The sequence below is a fragment of the Ostrea edulis genome, chromosome 7 (genome assembly GCF_947568905.1).
Source record: "Ostrea edulis chromosome 7, xbOstEdul1.1, whole genome shotgun sequence".
Lineage (NCBI taxonomy): Eukaryota > Metazoa > Mollusca > Bivalvia > Ostreida > Ostreidae > Ostrea > Ostrea edulis.
Window position 1 is genome coordinate 22,152,128 of NC_079170.1, and position 14,502 is coordinate 22,166,629.

Sequence of the window (14,502 nt, forward strand, 5' to 3'; positions counted from 1 at the left end):
TTCAAATAACTGGCCATCAATGAAGCTTGATCATAGAACCATCAATTTATTTTATCAAGACTGTCTTTCTTAAACATGATGAACTAAATTAATTTTATAAGTCTACCTGTTCATAAAAAGTCTAGTATTGTAAATGTTCAAAAACAACTATTAAAAGTTTTAAAATTGGCTAGTATTTTGAGTATTAAAAAACAAGAAAATGTGTCTCTTTACATAAATAAAATGATATTCTATGTTTCTTAGTCTGACAATATATAAATTTACAATCTGCAACTTAATATTTGTGAAGCTCTATTCTACCGTTTTCAACAATTTTGATAAATTCCAATTTCTCGATTCATATTTGTGCGCCATGTTTGATGTACTGAAATTTCAACTTCCGATTGTCAAGTGATTTGCATATGTCATATAGTATGGAAGCGAAAGCTATTTCGTCGGTATTGAAAAGGTTTGAATTTAATATCAAGTTAAAAACCAAACAGCAGAGTGTAAATTCTTTCTGCAACAATATGATTTTCCTTTCTTTGTCGAAGTGGCTCAAGTAACTACATTTTCGCGTCGATTGTGATTGTATGTTTAGCTTTTTCATTAGATCCACCTACGAGATTTCGCGATAACAAACATGGCGGAGCAGACGAAGAATTTTGCATGCTGTACAATATATTTAATGAAAAACACCTTTATTAGACATGCCCGAGCACAAAGTTGGTACTCCTTTTGGTGTAAACATCATTTGGGACTAATACACAGTGCAGAGTTTATTATCGGTTATTCATACAATTATTTTGCACCATTACGGAGATCCTATGGAATTGTAGCCTAATCCTGAAAACGTCAGAATAAAAGAAATTGGATAGGGCTACATTATTGCAGCTAGAAAAAATCAAAACCATTTCAATGGACCACGAGCACGTTTCGTTTTCTATTTTGGACAAGGGAGATAATCCCAATTTCCGGTCGCTATAATTTTAAAGTCAAACTGGAAACGATAACCGGATCGCGGAACCTCATCGACCGAGATAAAATGAAGACAGAAAACGGCGTTTGTTTCACATTCTACCTTCAACCCTTCCCTTCTCTTGTTGCATTCCTCTCAGTTTCGGTAAAAAATAAAGATTTTATCAAAACAACCACCCACAGATGCAGTTTTCTGGCAGTAGGTACCCACCATATATGCAATTTTCTACCAATGACAAACACCCATAGATTTTTTTTTAATTGCCGTCCCCGGGTACCTCATATGTTTTAATGGAACAGCCCTTACTTGTTTGAAATCTAAATGAAGTAAATAAAATGATCTTCAAAATCATCTGAAGTCACCGTTCGCTGTCCATAAGGAAGTCATTTGTCAACCTCAGTCCACATATCTTCAAACATGGTATAATAATTCTTACAATCTTTATCTTTACAAAAGCATCCACTGAGTAACTTCAAGGGAAAAATAACCCTCTGATTTACATCAGATGTTAAAAGAATATGATCATAGTGTGTAATTAGATTGAGGTGTATAAAGTGTGTAATTAGATTGAGGTGTATAATTAGATATGTACTTACATGTATAAACAGTTTTTCCAGTAATAATGAGAGACATTTTTGTTGTCTTTTCAGGAGATGAACCAATAGACCTGACATACAGACAGTTTCTGTCAATAGATTGGAAAAATCACGAGAAGTTTGATTCTTACGTACTGGTACAAACCAAGGATATGGTAAGATTATGATTCCACCCGCCGTCCTTTATAGATCTCACATGCAAACAGTTTCTATCTCTAAATTGGAAAATCATGAGACATTTGATATTTGGTAAGATCATTGAGCCCCCCACCCCCCACCCCCCCCCCCCCCCCCCCCACCCCTTTCAAGTACTCAGTTGTTTCTAAGGTAAATACTAATAGCCAATTTAAATAGTGTGTTTTCTTTTATAGGAGTACGAGGAAGACCCAACCCTGACATCTCAGTACAGTGAAGGTATGTGATTAGTTTCAGTACAGTGAAGGTATGTGGTCAGTTTCATTACAGTGAAGGTATGTGGTCAGTGTCATTACAGTGAAGGTATGTGGTCAGTTTCATTACAGTGAAGGTATGTGGTCAGTTTCGTTACAGTGAAGGTATGTGCTCAGCTTCGTTACAGTGAAGGTATGTGGTCAGTTTCATTACAGTGAAGGTATGTGGTCAGTTTCATTCGTAGATCAGCAATCGGAAAACTCAATGTTCAAGTCTGTCAAAATGTTTAATAAAAGTGCATTATATAGGAACATTTCACAGATATAGATAACGTTTTGGAAGTTTTGAAATTCTGGCTAAGTACTAAAGAGAGTAGAAGAATTTTCAAATTGAGGGTAGTATGTGAAAGTATTATGACAAAATGATTATATACAATTTACTGTCACCAGATATGTGTAAGTGTAGGTTGAATTTTTTCCCCCTTTTTACTGTTGTTTTGTTGTTGTTTTTTGTGTTGTTTTGTTTAGTTTTTGTTGTTGTTGTTTTTTTGTTTTTTTTTTGTTGGTCTTGTTTTGTTTTTTCTTTTTACATGTACAGTACTTGATTCATGCTTTTGTCATTTCAGAAACTGGAAATATCAATATCCAGCAATGTTTGGATCTCTTTACGGAGCCAGAGATTCTTAACCCTGAAGAGGCTTGGTATGTTGGTCGTCTTTAATCAATTCTTCCCCCTCAGAATATATATTGTGTAGTGATTATCTATTGTGTGTGTATAGAGTAAACATTACACACATTACTGTACAGTGCTTCTGAGGAATTATTGAATTAAGATATGCATACAATATGTCATGAAGAAAAACTAGTTCTCATGTACATGGTGTTTATCAATAAATTGCATAGATTGTTAGTGGAGTGTAATGTATATTTTCTATATCGTCTGAATGAAGAAGCATTTGGAGATGGATGAGTCATCTCTTGTAAAATACATGATATTTTGATGCCACATTGTCGTGTTCCCAGGTACTGCCCCTCGTGTAAGGAACACCGAGAGGCCACCAAACAAATGTCCATCTGGAGACTTCCTCACACCCTCATCATACAGCTGAAGAGATTCTCCTTCAGAAACTTCATCTGGAGAGACAAGATTGACAAGATGGTGGAATTCCCTGTCAGGTGGGGCTTTATCTCGAATTTATGTATTTACAGTGTTTTTCTACATGGTAGTTTTTATAGATGTACCCATTTCCATTGGCATTTCTGTCGAGGATAGAAGCATTGGAATTTTTTTTAAGTATTCAATGTAAATATTCTAAAAACATTTATTTGGAAAAGAGACAAATGATTCTTTTTATCTTCAACAGAGGTTTGGACCTCTCCCCGTATACCAAAACCGGAGCAAACGAGTCACCTCCTATCTATGATCTATACGGTGTGGTGAATCATTATGGTGGAATCTTGGGGGGACATTATACATCATTTGTTCGCACACCTGATGCAAAGGATCCAACCAAAAATGAAATGGGTGAGTAGGAATTTTATTGTCATCTTATGTTTAAGACTAGGGATTGGATTTTTCTCTTAATCTTGAATTACAGTGTGATGTCCTGTTATTTGTAGACTGGCGATTGTGTGATGACAGTCGCGTGTCTTTCATTGGTGGGGAAAAGAATGTGGTGGTCAGGGGAGCTTACCTCCTCTTCTACAGGAAAAGAGAGCCCCTAGAATCTCCCATGCTTATGTCCCCAGAACTGGACATTGGTGACCAGAATGGGAATGCAGGCTTCATGTCTCTAAAAACTAAATCAGATGAAAACGAGACTGAGAAAGAACCCTGTTACATGAAGGATGAGAATCTCATTGAGGATGAGGTTGTGACTTCAAGTCTTCACAGTACAGAACCTGATGACTTTGGTGATGGGTCGGGGATGGATAACCTCCCTTTACTGGTAGATCACCGATACCAAAGGATGTACGGGGTGTCTGGAGAAGATGAAGTGGATAAGGACTCGCCATACAGCCAGAGCAGACCCAGTCCAACAGAGGACCTCGGATACACGGACATGGAGGCTGTGGATTGACCTTGTAAAAGTTAAAGGTCAAGGTCAATTTTGTTTTTAAGGTCGTTCAGATTATTTATTGAGTGTTATGAAATATTCAGATTGAAATGTAATTTTGACATACGTGTAGATTATATTTATGTGTGAGTATTGATGCGAGACGGATTGCTTGCCATTAAAAATTGAATGATAGTTGAATATACGTGCAATTTAAGACATCATCTACTCTTCTGCTTTTAAAAACTTAAAATTTATCTAAATAAATCGATATAAACTATCTGGTAGCAGAAGTTTTACAACAGTGAAGAAAGTGTCTGTATACAATTCATGAAATGAACTAATTTGTTTGCTTGCATTTAAATGAACATTTTATTTGTTTTTTCAACAATTTTGACCCATTATGTCTCATTTCCATAGACAATAGATATTGACCACCAAAGCTATCAGTATTACATACAACAGCTATATGTTCGCCCTGTGACAGATGTATATTAACCTACTCTGTATGCATTGTAAGTTGTTGATATGCAGCGTGTTGAGGAAATGTATAACTTGTCATAATTATCAGGAAACAAGGAATTAGACAGGAAATTTGATATATTTAACATTAAAGAAAAGGTTTGAGAAATTGTGAAATCAATCATTCGTATTCTTTTGAAATATTTAAGGTACATGTATTTGTAATATATTGAAAATAATTTAGATTTTTGCACTGAACAATGTAGACTGATCCAATAGAATTCAATGTTGGACTGGTCAATTTAGTGTTAAAAAAACATTTCATCTGCTCATTTCTAATGAATATTTTTATTTGAATTATGACAAGTTGATAAAGGAAGTTCATTGTGTCATAAATTAATCAAAAAGTTGGAATGTATGTTAAACAGGTCTTTCCATAGTAGTTTTTCTATCAGAAAGTATGGAGTGCGAACATGGAGCAAACATATACCTATTTGTGTGATTTTTTGTTGTCGGGAGAATATTTAGTGGATTTTTAGCCATTGGACACTTGATATGATGGATTTTGACGTTTGTTGAGCCGCATCATACCTTCGCCATTCTTTGGTACAGAGCTGACACGATGGAATATGTCCACTAATACACAACTCAGTTCTAATACAGAGAGATGCAAACAACATCGTATAAATAAGATAAACTTCAGCTTTAATTTTCATGCACAATATGAATTGGCCGTCATTATTCTAACTTGCATGCTGGGTACTATATGGATGAGTTCATTGCTGATTAGAGGGGTTGAAGGTTAAGACATACTACGGTATACACACCTGAGCCTTTGCATGTAATAAATAGATGAATATATAAATTTATTGAAACAATGTTGACTGCACAAATAAATCAATATTAAATGAATTAAAAACTTAAACAATATTTTGATGGACACTTTTTTTATTAGATGTTTGTAAAGTTCCTCTCCAGGAGTACTTTCTGTGCTTTGATTCTCTAATATTAAGTTGTTGCTTTCTGGCAATTTTGATTGCAGGTATTAATTATTCATTTGAAATTGGGGAGGATGGAAGGGTTGGACCTTTTCAAGTGATATATGAATTTTTGACATCATGTATGAGATTAGCTGCAATAATGTAGCCCTCTCTGATTTTTTTTTTTTTTTTTTTTTTTTTTTTTTTTTTTAGGGAGAGGGCTACAACTCCTTAGGATCTCCGTAATGGTGCAAATGCGGGAGTGATTCACTCCCGCAACATTTGCGCTCATTCTAAACATTTCCTGACTTTCTTTACGTAAATAAAATGATATTCTATGTTTCTTAGTCAATATATAAATTTACAACCTACAACTTTAGATTTGTGAGGCTCTATTCTACCGTTTTCAACAATTTCGATAAATCCCAGTTTCTCGATTCATATTTGTGCGCCATGTTTGATGTACTGAAGTTTCAACTTCCGGTTGTCAAGTCATTTGCATATGCCATATAAGGTGGTATTTACATCAATGGACAAGTATGGAGGCGAAAGCTATTTCGTCGGTATTGAGAAGGTTTGAATTTAATATCAAGTTAAAAACCGAACAGCAGAGTGTAAATTCTTTCTGCAACAATATGATTTTCCTTCCTTTGTCGAAGTGGCTCGAATAACTACATTTTCGCGCTGATTGTCAATGTTTAGGCTTTTCATTAGATCCACCTACGAGATCTCGCGATAACAAGCATGGCGGAGCAGACGAAGAATTTTGCATGCTGTACATTATATTTAATGAAAAACACCTTTATTAGACATGCCCGAGCACAAAGTTGGTACTCCTTTTGGTATAAACAACATTTGGGACTAATGCACAGAGTTTATTATCGGTTATTCATAAAATTATTTTGCACCATTACGGAGATCCTATGGAATTGTAGCCCTATCCCGAAAACGTCAGAATAAAAAAAAATTGGATTGGGCTACATTATTGCAGCTAGTATGAGATATACATGTAACAATATATGCACAATGTGGCATTTATTGCATGAACTCGCCCTTTACTGAGAGAAAAACAACAACAAAACATGCATTTTTCAACAAAGGTTATATATACATTATATCGGGATGCTAAATCACACACCTCGCAGACTTTGTGCTTTCGTATGGGGGAAGTACTCTTTTATTCTTAAGGGCCAAATATAGGCACAACTGTACATAGTTCTTTACATTGTTGTTTACATATTGTGATATAAACCTATTTTGATAACGTGACAGAGTAAAAAGTATAATAGGGAATAAATTTCATATTTGAAAGTTCATGAGGGTATGAACTGCAGTGCTTCATGGTGGTACTTCATGAAGCACACTAGTTCTTCATGGAGAGTATGTTGACATGAAGTATTGCAGTTCATGCTCTCGTTTATTGCAGTTCATACCCTCATGTATTTTCAAAATTGAAATTTATTTTTTATATTGACATTTTACTTCCATTTCTGTTGGAATTTCCAATCATTAAAGTACCGTAGATATATTATATATTTATCAAAATTCTTACACACATTGTTTTCAACTGCAACACATGAGGAAATGGTTATCATTACAATTTTGATGGTATCAAAAGCCAAAACACTTGAAATACAAATATTAAAACATATTGACCAAATTCTTGGAAAATGTATTCCTGGGCTTTTAGACAAAAACATTTGTCTCCCATGACCTAGTCAAGAAGTGGATATGCATATGTTATAAGCCCCCTTTCTGTGTGAATTTTTGTGAAACATTTAATAATGTGTACATGCTATGTTTTTGTGGTTTTGGTATGTGGTATGTTTCTTGCAAAGAATTGTAAAACTGTATAGTGATGGATATTCTGTATTTAATTTGCCAGAGCATTTTGTTATCCATGTTGAGCATGGAGTTGGATGATGTAGTCTCAACATTGATTTTGTATTATAGTTTGAATTTGTTTTGTTTTTTTAATCTGGAAACTGTGATAATTTTTATCACAGCAGTGTGTAAGTTTTTGGGCATTATCTATATATATATTTAAGGATTTTATCAGTGTTGTCTCTAGGACTTTGGAACTAGAAATTTTCCCCATGAATTTTAGGCTTCTCTCTTTGTGTACTTTCCGTTATTGACTTGAGAAAGTGGAAAGGTTCCCAGATCAGCATTTACTTTTTCATATATCACTGCCTACATCTTGTCTAACAGACAACCCTGTTTTATGAGTGTCATTCCCTCTGTCGATGAAATGGGTACTTTTAGAATTCAGAGCTCCTTTGATGCTAACAATTTCATTTCATCCACAGCACGAGTACTTACACCATAACTCTATCACAAAGAGAAAAGAGTTTTGTCATATTACTTAGTTATTTTTATACGAAGTAGAAATGGTACATGTACTTAAAAGTTTTTTGTTCCCCCCCCCCCCCCCCCCCCCCCCCCCCCCCCCCCCCCCCCCGCGTTATAAAATTCAAAATGTACGTTTATCTTATTTGTAAGTACAGATTTAATTCATCTTTAGTCAAGTTAATTGATAACAGTTTTCTGTTACTCAGGGAGAATTTACAGTTTCACTTCTGGAAATAAAGTAACTTATAGATTGTCAAGTTATTAAGTACAAAGACTTGCTATATCAAGTTACACTGTAACACAAAAGCAAATTTTGAACATGATGTTGCCATGGGGTCCCTTTGTAATTAATCTTGGATACGCAAGACTACAATTGAGCTACTAGTATATATGATGCTAGAAATTGTGAAAATTCATGTGAAATTTTCAAAATTTTAAATATTTATTTTGCAGAATTTGTTTTCTTGTGTGACAAAACCAGATATTTTCTACACAAGTTTCGTGTTTTTTCTTGTAGTTTTGAATTATAATGAAGCATTTTATTATCTGGTGTAATTTTGTTTTGATTGAAAATGTCATTTTTTAATTGTACTTGTTTTGTTTTTTGGTTTTTTTTTCATTTAAAAAACTTTGAGCTCATTGGAAAAAATTATTTATTTTACAAACCACTAACATGTCTGAGAAAATAAATAACAACATAAATTGTGTCAATGCACTCAATATTTCCAGGATAATTAAATGGCACCTAAATGTCCCTGTTTTCATATGAAAATTCAGGAATATTCATACCTTTGTGATGTCATTTCTAGAGATTACTTGCATTTTTTATCTAAATAACACAATGTTAAAAAGTTGTGCATTTACTATTTGTCAAAATAAAGTAAACCTTGGTTTATAAAAACATCAGAAATCATTTTGAGAGTGGGGCAAATTCATAGTCCTTAAATAAAAGTGGAATATAGTTTATTAAACCGATTCAATGAATCTGCACCAAGTTATAAGGCAACAATTTGCAGAAATAAGAAATACATAGCCTAATTTCTTAAATGTCGCGTATCAACATGTATATAGATACAGGTATAATGTGGAACGAGATCTCGAAACCCTGATGCATTTTGCATGGAGAAAATGAGCATTTTTTAAAGAGAAGGAAAACTGAGTTTATAATTGCATTGTATATCCTGTGTTGTCCTTAATATGTTTTGACATTTGAACAAATTTGACCTGTTTGGAGTGTCAGCAAAAGCTGTATATATTAGTTTCTTGTTGATTTATTTTTTTCCTCAATAAATCAGTGTAAGTTTGTTATTTTTAATGAATGAATATGTCAGTTTGAATACTGTATGTGAATTGGATGACATAAATAAAACAGACCATTTCGTTCAGCAACAAGTTTTCAAGATCTTTCCACTGATTAGGACAGTCGTGGATTACTTAGGATTTTGGAAAAGTTGTCCGGGTGTTTTTGAAATTTTTAAGTTTTCAAACATGTTTTGGGTTCTTTTGGGGATTTTTTGTTTGAGGTTGATCCATGTGTTATTGGTAGTAATTGAACCTGTCTGGATTCAGTTTACCAATCTGACATGAGCTTTGTAAGCCGGGAATGTGTTACCATGGATAAGGTTGTAATGATGTTTCTGGGATGTTACTGCGTAGAGTCTCAGAAAAGATATTACAAGGAGTGGGTCAGTGGGGACAATTACAGAGGCATAATCCAGACTGAAACTTGCACAGACGAAAGGCATTACCTACATTTATGTCATGGTGCAATAAAGGTGAACGTTTGAAACTGATTATTAATGTTTAATACTTGTCCCCTCTCAACAAAGTCTCATTTTTCTGTCTTGAAGATTGTTGTGGAGAGATGTTGGTAAATTGCGAAACAGAACAGAAAACGGAAATATCATACACAATATTATGAGGATATCCGCATTTTGTATAATGAAAGAGAGACCTCAGAATCCATCATTTCATATTAATACCTCATACTAATGCATATGTATTTTACAAAATGTAAAATCATTATAACTTTGATATTTTGAAAAATATAAAGTACCACACCCTTTTTCCGGCTTTGTAATTTTCTGACCCTTCCCCAATGATTCTGACAGAATGTTAATTATTTCGTAGATAAAAAATAAAATATACTGAAACAAGAGGCCCATGGGCCACATCGCTCACCTGAGTCACCTTGGCCCATATCTGAAGACTTTCCATATCTATTTGCATGTAAAACCTTAGTCCTTATTATGGCCCAAACTACCCTTTGCAAACTTGAATCTACACTATGTCAGAAAGCTTTCATGTAAATTTCAACTTCTTTGGCCCAATGGTTCTTGAGAAGAAGATTTTTAAAGCTTTTTCCTATATTTGTATGTAAAACTCTGACCCCCCCCCCCACTTGTGGCCCCATCCTACCCCCCGGGGCCATGATTTGAACAAACTTGAATCTGCACTATGTCAGAAAGCTTTCATGTAAAAATCAGCTTTTCTGGCTCAGTGGTTCTTGAGAAAAAGATTTTTCCTATATATTTGTATGTAAAACTTTGATCCCCTATTGTGGCCCCATCCAACCCCAGGGGCCCATGATTTGAACAAACTTGAATCTGCATTATGTCAGGAAGCTTTCATATAAATCTCAGTTTTTCTGGCTTAATGGTTCTTGAGAAGAAGATTTTTAAAGTTTTTCCCTATATATTTGTATGTAAAACTTTGATCCCTCCTTGTGGCCCCATCCTACCCCCGGGGGCAATGATTTGAACAAACTTGAATCTGCACTTTGTCAGAAAGTTTTCATGTAAAAATCAGCTTTTCTGACTCCGTGGTTCTTGAGAAGAAGATTTTTAAAGATTTTTCCTATATATTTGTATGTAAAACTTTGATCCCCTTTTGTGGCCCCATCCTACCACCGGGGGCCATGATTTGAACAAACTTGAATCTGCAATATATCAGGAAGCTTTCAGGTAAATTTCAGCTCTTCTGGCCCAGTGGTTCTTGAGAAGTTTTTTAAATGACCCCACCCTATTTTTGCATTTTTGTGATTATCTCCCCTTTGAAAGGGACATGGCCCTTCATTTGAACAAGCTTGAAAGCCCTTCACCCAAGGATGCTTTTGGCCATGTTTGGTTGAAATTGGCCCAGTGGTTCTGGAGAAGATGTTGAAAATGTGAAAAGTTTAACAGACAGACAGACGACGGACAAAAAGCGATCAGAAAAGCTCACTTGAGCTTTCAGCTCAGGTGAGCTAAAAAAGACTTTCAAATTTAACCTTTCAAATTTTATTTCTTGTTTTTCTGGCCGTCGCCTTTTATGAAATGATTTTATGAGCCTGTCCATGAATATGAGGTTTTCACAACCAATCCCCCGAAGAGAGAGAGAGAAGATTGAAACTGAATGTAATCTGAGGTGGTGTATATGACCTTGGGGCACAGGCACTTGTTTCTGTAAATAACTTACGACCTCTGTACACTAATACAGAAACCTGTGCCTTAGGAGGAATTGACAGATTTATTTTTTTCATAATAAATGAAATGGCTAAGTGACCAAGAGATAATTCATATTTGAATTGAATTGAAGGGTTATCTCATTATTGATATAATCATATGAATGATAAAAAAAAATACCGGTAGTTAGATTAGAAATAAACTGTCTGATGTTCTCGCCTATTTACAAATTTTAAAAGTGCTGTCTGTCTCTGTTAAACAAGATAATAATCAAAACACAAGATGTTCAACTTGTCGAGTAATAGGATCATGAATTATTGTAGTTTTATACATACCACACTCCCTGTTGTAACAGACACGTATATGCACCTATATTCAGGGGTGTGATTTTTCCTCTTTTCAGAGGAAATCCTCCGATTTGTTCAATTTTTAATAAACTGATACATGCTGGCTTTGATCTAAAGTGACAGAAAATGATATTTTTCCAGGTAGGGTGAGGTGTTTTCCTCCCTTTTTGACCAATTTTCCTCTTATTTCTGAGTTATTCAGTCACATCCCTGTATATTATATGATGGTTTATTATGTCTCCCCTCTTTCAGGGGGAGACATTGTTTTTGTACTTTCTGTCCATCCGTCTCGCAAAATCTTGTGAACGCTTCTCGTCCTATATGGCTTATCGGATAGACTTGAAACTTTGTACAATACTTCATTATCATTTGTAGCTGTGCATATTGTAAGGACAGGAGGATCCAATTATTTTCCTAATAGTTATAGTGGATCCAAGACGGGTGCTGGCTGTTAAAATACCTTGTGACCACTTCTATTAGGCTTATTGGATAGATTTGAAACTTTATACAATGCTTCATTGCCATTTGTAGATGTGCATATTGTTGGGACAGGAGGATCCAATTATTTTTCTAAAAGTTATAGTGGATCCAAGAGGGGTGGAGGATGTTAAAATAGCTTGTGAACACTTCTCCTATATAGCTTATTGGATAGATTTGAAACTTTGTACAGTGCTTCATTGCCATTTGTAGATGTGCATATTGTCAGGACAGGAGGATTCAATCATTTTCCTAAAAGTTATAGTAGATCTAAGAGGTGGGGGATGTTAAAATAGCTTGTGAACACTTCTCCTATATGGCTTATTGGATAGACTTGAAATTCTGTATGATAGTTCAATGCCATTTGCAGATATGCATTTTGCAGGGACAGGAGGATCCAATTGTTGTCCTTAAAGTGATAGTTGATAGAGGGGTGGAAGGTGTAAAATAGTTTGTGAACACTTCTCCTGTGTGTCTTATCAGAATTCATATTGTTTATCTTCCCGCTCATGCTTTCTCCTCCATACCATGCAGTGCATTAAAGGGGGGGGGGGTGTTTAATTTGGAGCACTACCAATTTGGGGAGACCATTGTTTTTCATAAACACAAATCTCTAGTTTTATGAGTTCAGTATGGAGCCCCATATTAACATAAACTAAAATAATTGAAGATATTTTTAATAATTCTACGATAACATCAATTCAATTATATTGCTCTCATCAATTGAATTAATGTGCACATCAAATCATTTATTGCTATCATCAATTGAATTTAATGCGCGCTTCAATTCAATTATTCCTCTCATTAATTGAACTAATGTGCGCATCGAATTGATGAGAACAATAAATGATTTGATGCTCACATACATTATTGCTTTCATCAATTCAATTGATACACGAATTAATTAAATTAATGAGAGCAATAGGCCTAATTGATTTGATGCGTACATCAATTCAATTACTGCTCTCATCAATTCAATTGTACAGAGCATCAATGTGGTGGAAATATTGCTCGAAAAAAATAAACTAGGGCTCTGTATAAATGATTTCATTTCTTTAATTGAATTGAAGATATCTTTAATTATTACAACGTTGTTTTTTAAATGAGGAATCAATGCGCACATCAATTCTTTTAAAGAGAGCAATGTTCAACTCGGATGAAGAGGTCATTAATTCAATTCGTGGATATGTTGAATTGAAGATATCTATAATTATATAGTTGCTCTCTCTAAAAGACTCTTTGTTCTCTTCAAATCAATTAATGATATCATTAATTCAATGGAAGAGAGCTATAATCATTGCATCAATCCACCAGAATGATCAACGCTATTCAATTAATGCGCGCAATAATTCAGAATTGAATATATCATTATTTATTTGAAGAGATCATTAAATGAATTGTTGCTTGCATCAAATAAATTGATATCTTTAAATAATCAAAAATATCATTCGGCTGAATTGATGAGCGCTATATAATTGAACTAGTGCTTTTGTCCCTGCTCAAATGTCGTAAGCGCCGAGCATAGGCCTACATTTTGCAGCCCTTTACACCGGTAAGGGTGACGTCTCCATGAGTGAAAGATTCTCGCGCGTCCCGCGTTAAACAATATACAACCAACCACAGGGGCTAAGCCCGTTTTGGGCCCGAACTCTGCGATACCATAAATACATATTTAAATTGTATCACCGAGTTCGGTTCCAAAACGGGCTTAACCCCTGGGCAACCAACCAATTGAATTGTAGAGCGAATCGATTCAACTTAATCCACACAATCCGTTAACTGAATTATTAATGATACGAAAATATCCTGTGATTGATATGAAATTGAAACTGAATGGAGCAGGAAACCCTTTGCCTTTCGTGATCCCAGGGTAGGATTTTTGGTGCCAGGTTATAGTGATTGGGTGTCTTTATCATTTGAAGGACTTCTTTAATTTTGCTTATAATATATAAAAAGCTAAAATGCATATATAGGATTGATTGATGTTTTCCTCCACACTCAACAATTTTTCAGTTATATGGTGGCGTCCAGTTTTTATTGGTGTAAGAGAGAACCCAGATACAATGTAACTGGGAAGAGACCACCGACCTTCCGAAAGTTAACTGGGAAACTTTCTCACTTACCGGCGCGAGCGGGATTCGAACCCGCAAAGAAATATAAAAAAAAAAAATGAATTTTGAACCTAGAGTTCTAACTCTAGGAAAGGTCCTAAATTCATACAGTGTTATACATGTATAACAGACATGTATTTGTGTATTGTACATGTATTTTGCATTACCAGATACTTTCGTTAACCAAAAATTTGCTGAAATTGGTTTAGCCGCTCCAGAGAAGCTGAAAATATCTCAAAAGTTTAAAATGGACAAAAACAGATAGCAATCGGTCACCTGGGTGACCTAAGAATTGTATTGATTTGAAATATTGACAATCATTTTTTTAAA

The 14,502-nt window shown here is 34.7% G+C and overlaps 1 protein-coding gene across 3 annotated transcripts in view; it reads left to right on the forward strand.

Annotated features, from left to right (window-relative positions):
- Positions 1-5,382, forward strand: part of LOC125654430 (ubiquitin carboxyl-terminal hydrolase 19-like) — a 29,645-nt gene extending 24,263 nt beyond the window's left edge. For all 3 annotated transcript variants that reach the window (XM_048884388.2, XM_048884390.2, XM_048884389.2), the window contains exons 24-29: positions 1,609-1,709; positions 1,926-1,968; positions 2,570-2,645; positions 2,967-3,119; positions 3,308-3,468; positions 3,564-5,382. In XM_048884388.2, coding sequence (XP_048740345.2) covers positions 1,609-1,709; positions 1,926-1,968; positions 2,570-2,645; positions 2,967-3,119; positions 3,308-3,468; positions 3,564-4,024 — 995 coding nt within the window. In that variant the 3' untranslated portion in view covers positions 4,025-5,382. The remainder of the gene's footprint in view (positions 1-1,608; positions 1,710-1,925; positions 1,969-2,569; positions 2,646-2,966; positions 3,120-3,307; positions 3,469-3,563) is intronic.
- The last annotated feature ends 9,120 nt before the right edge of the window (positions 5,383-14,502 follow it).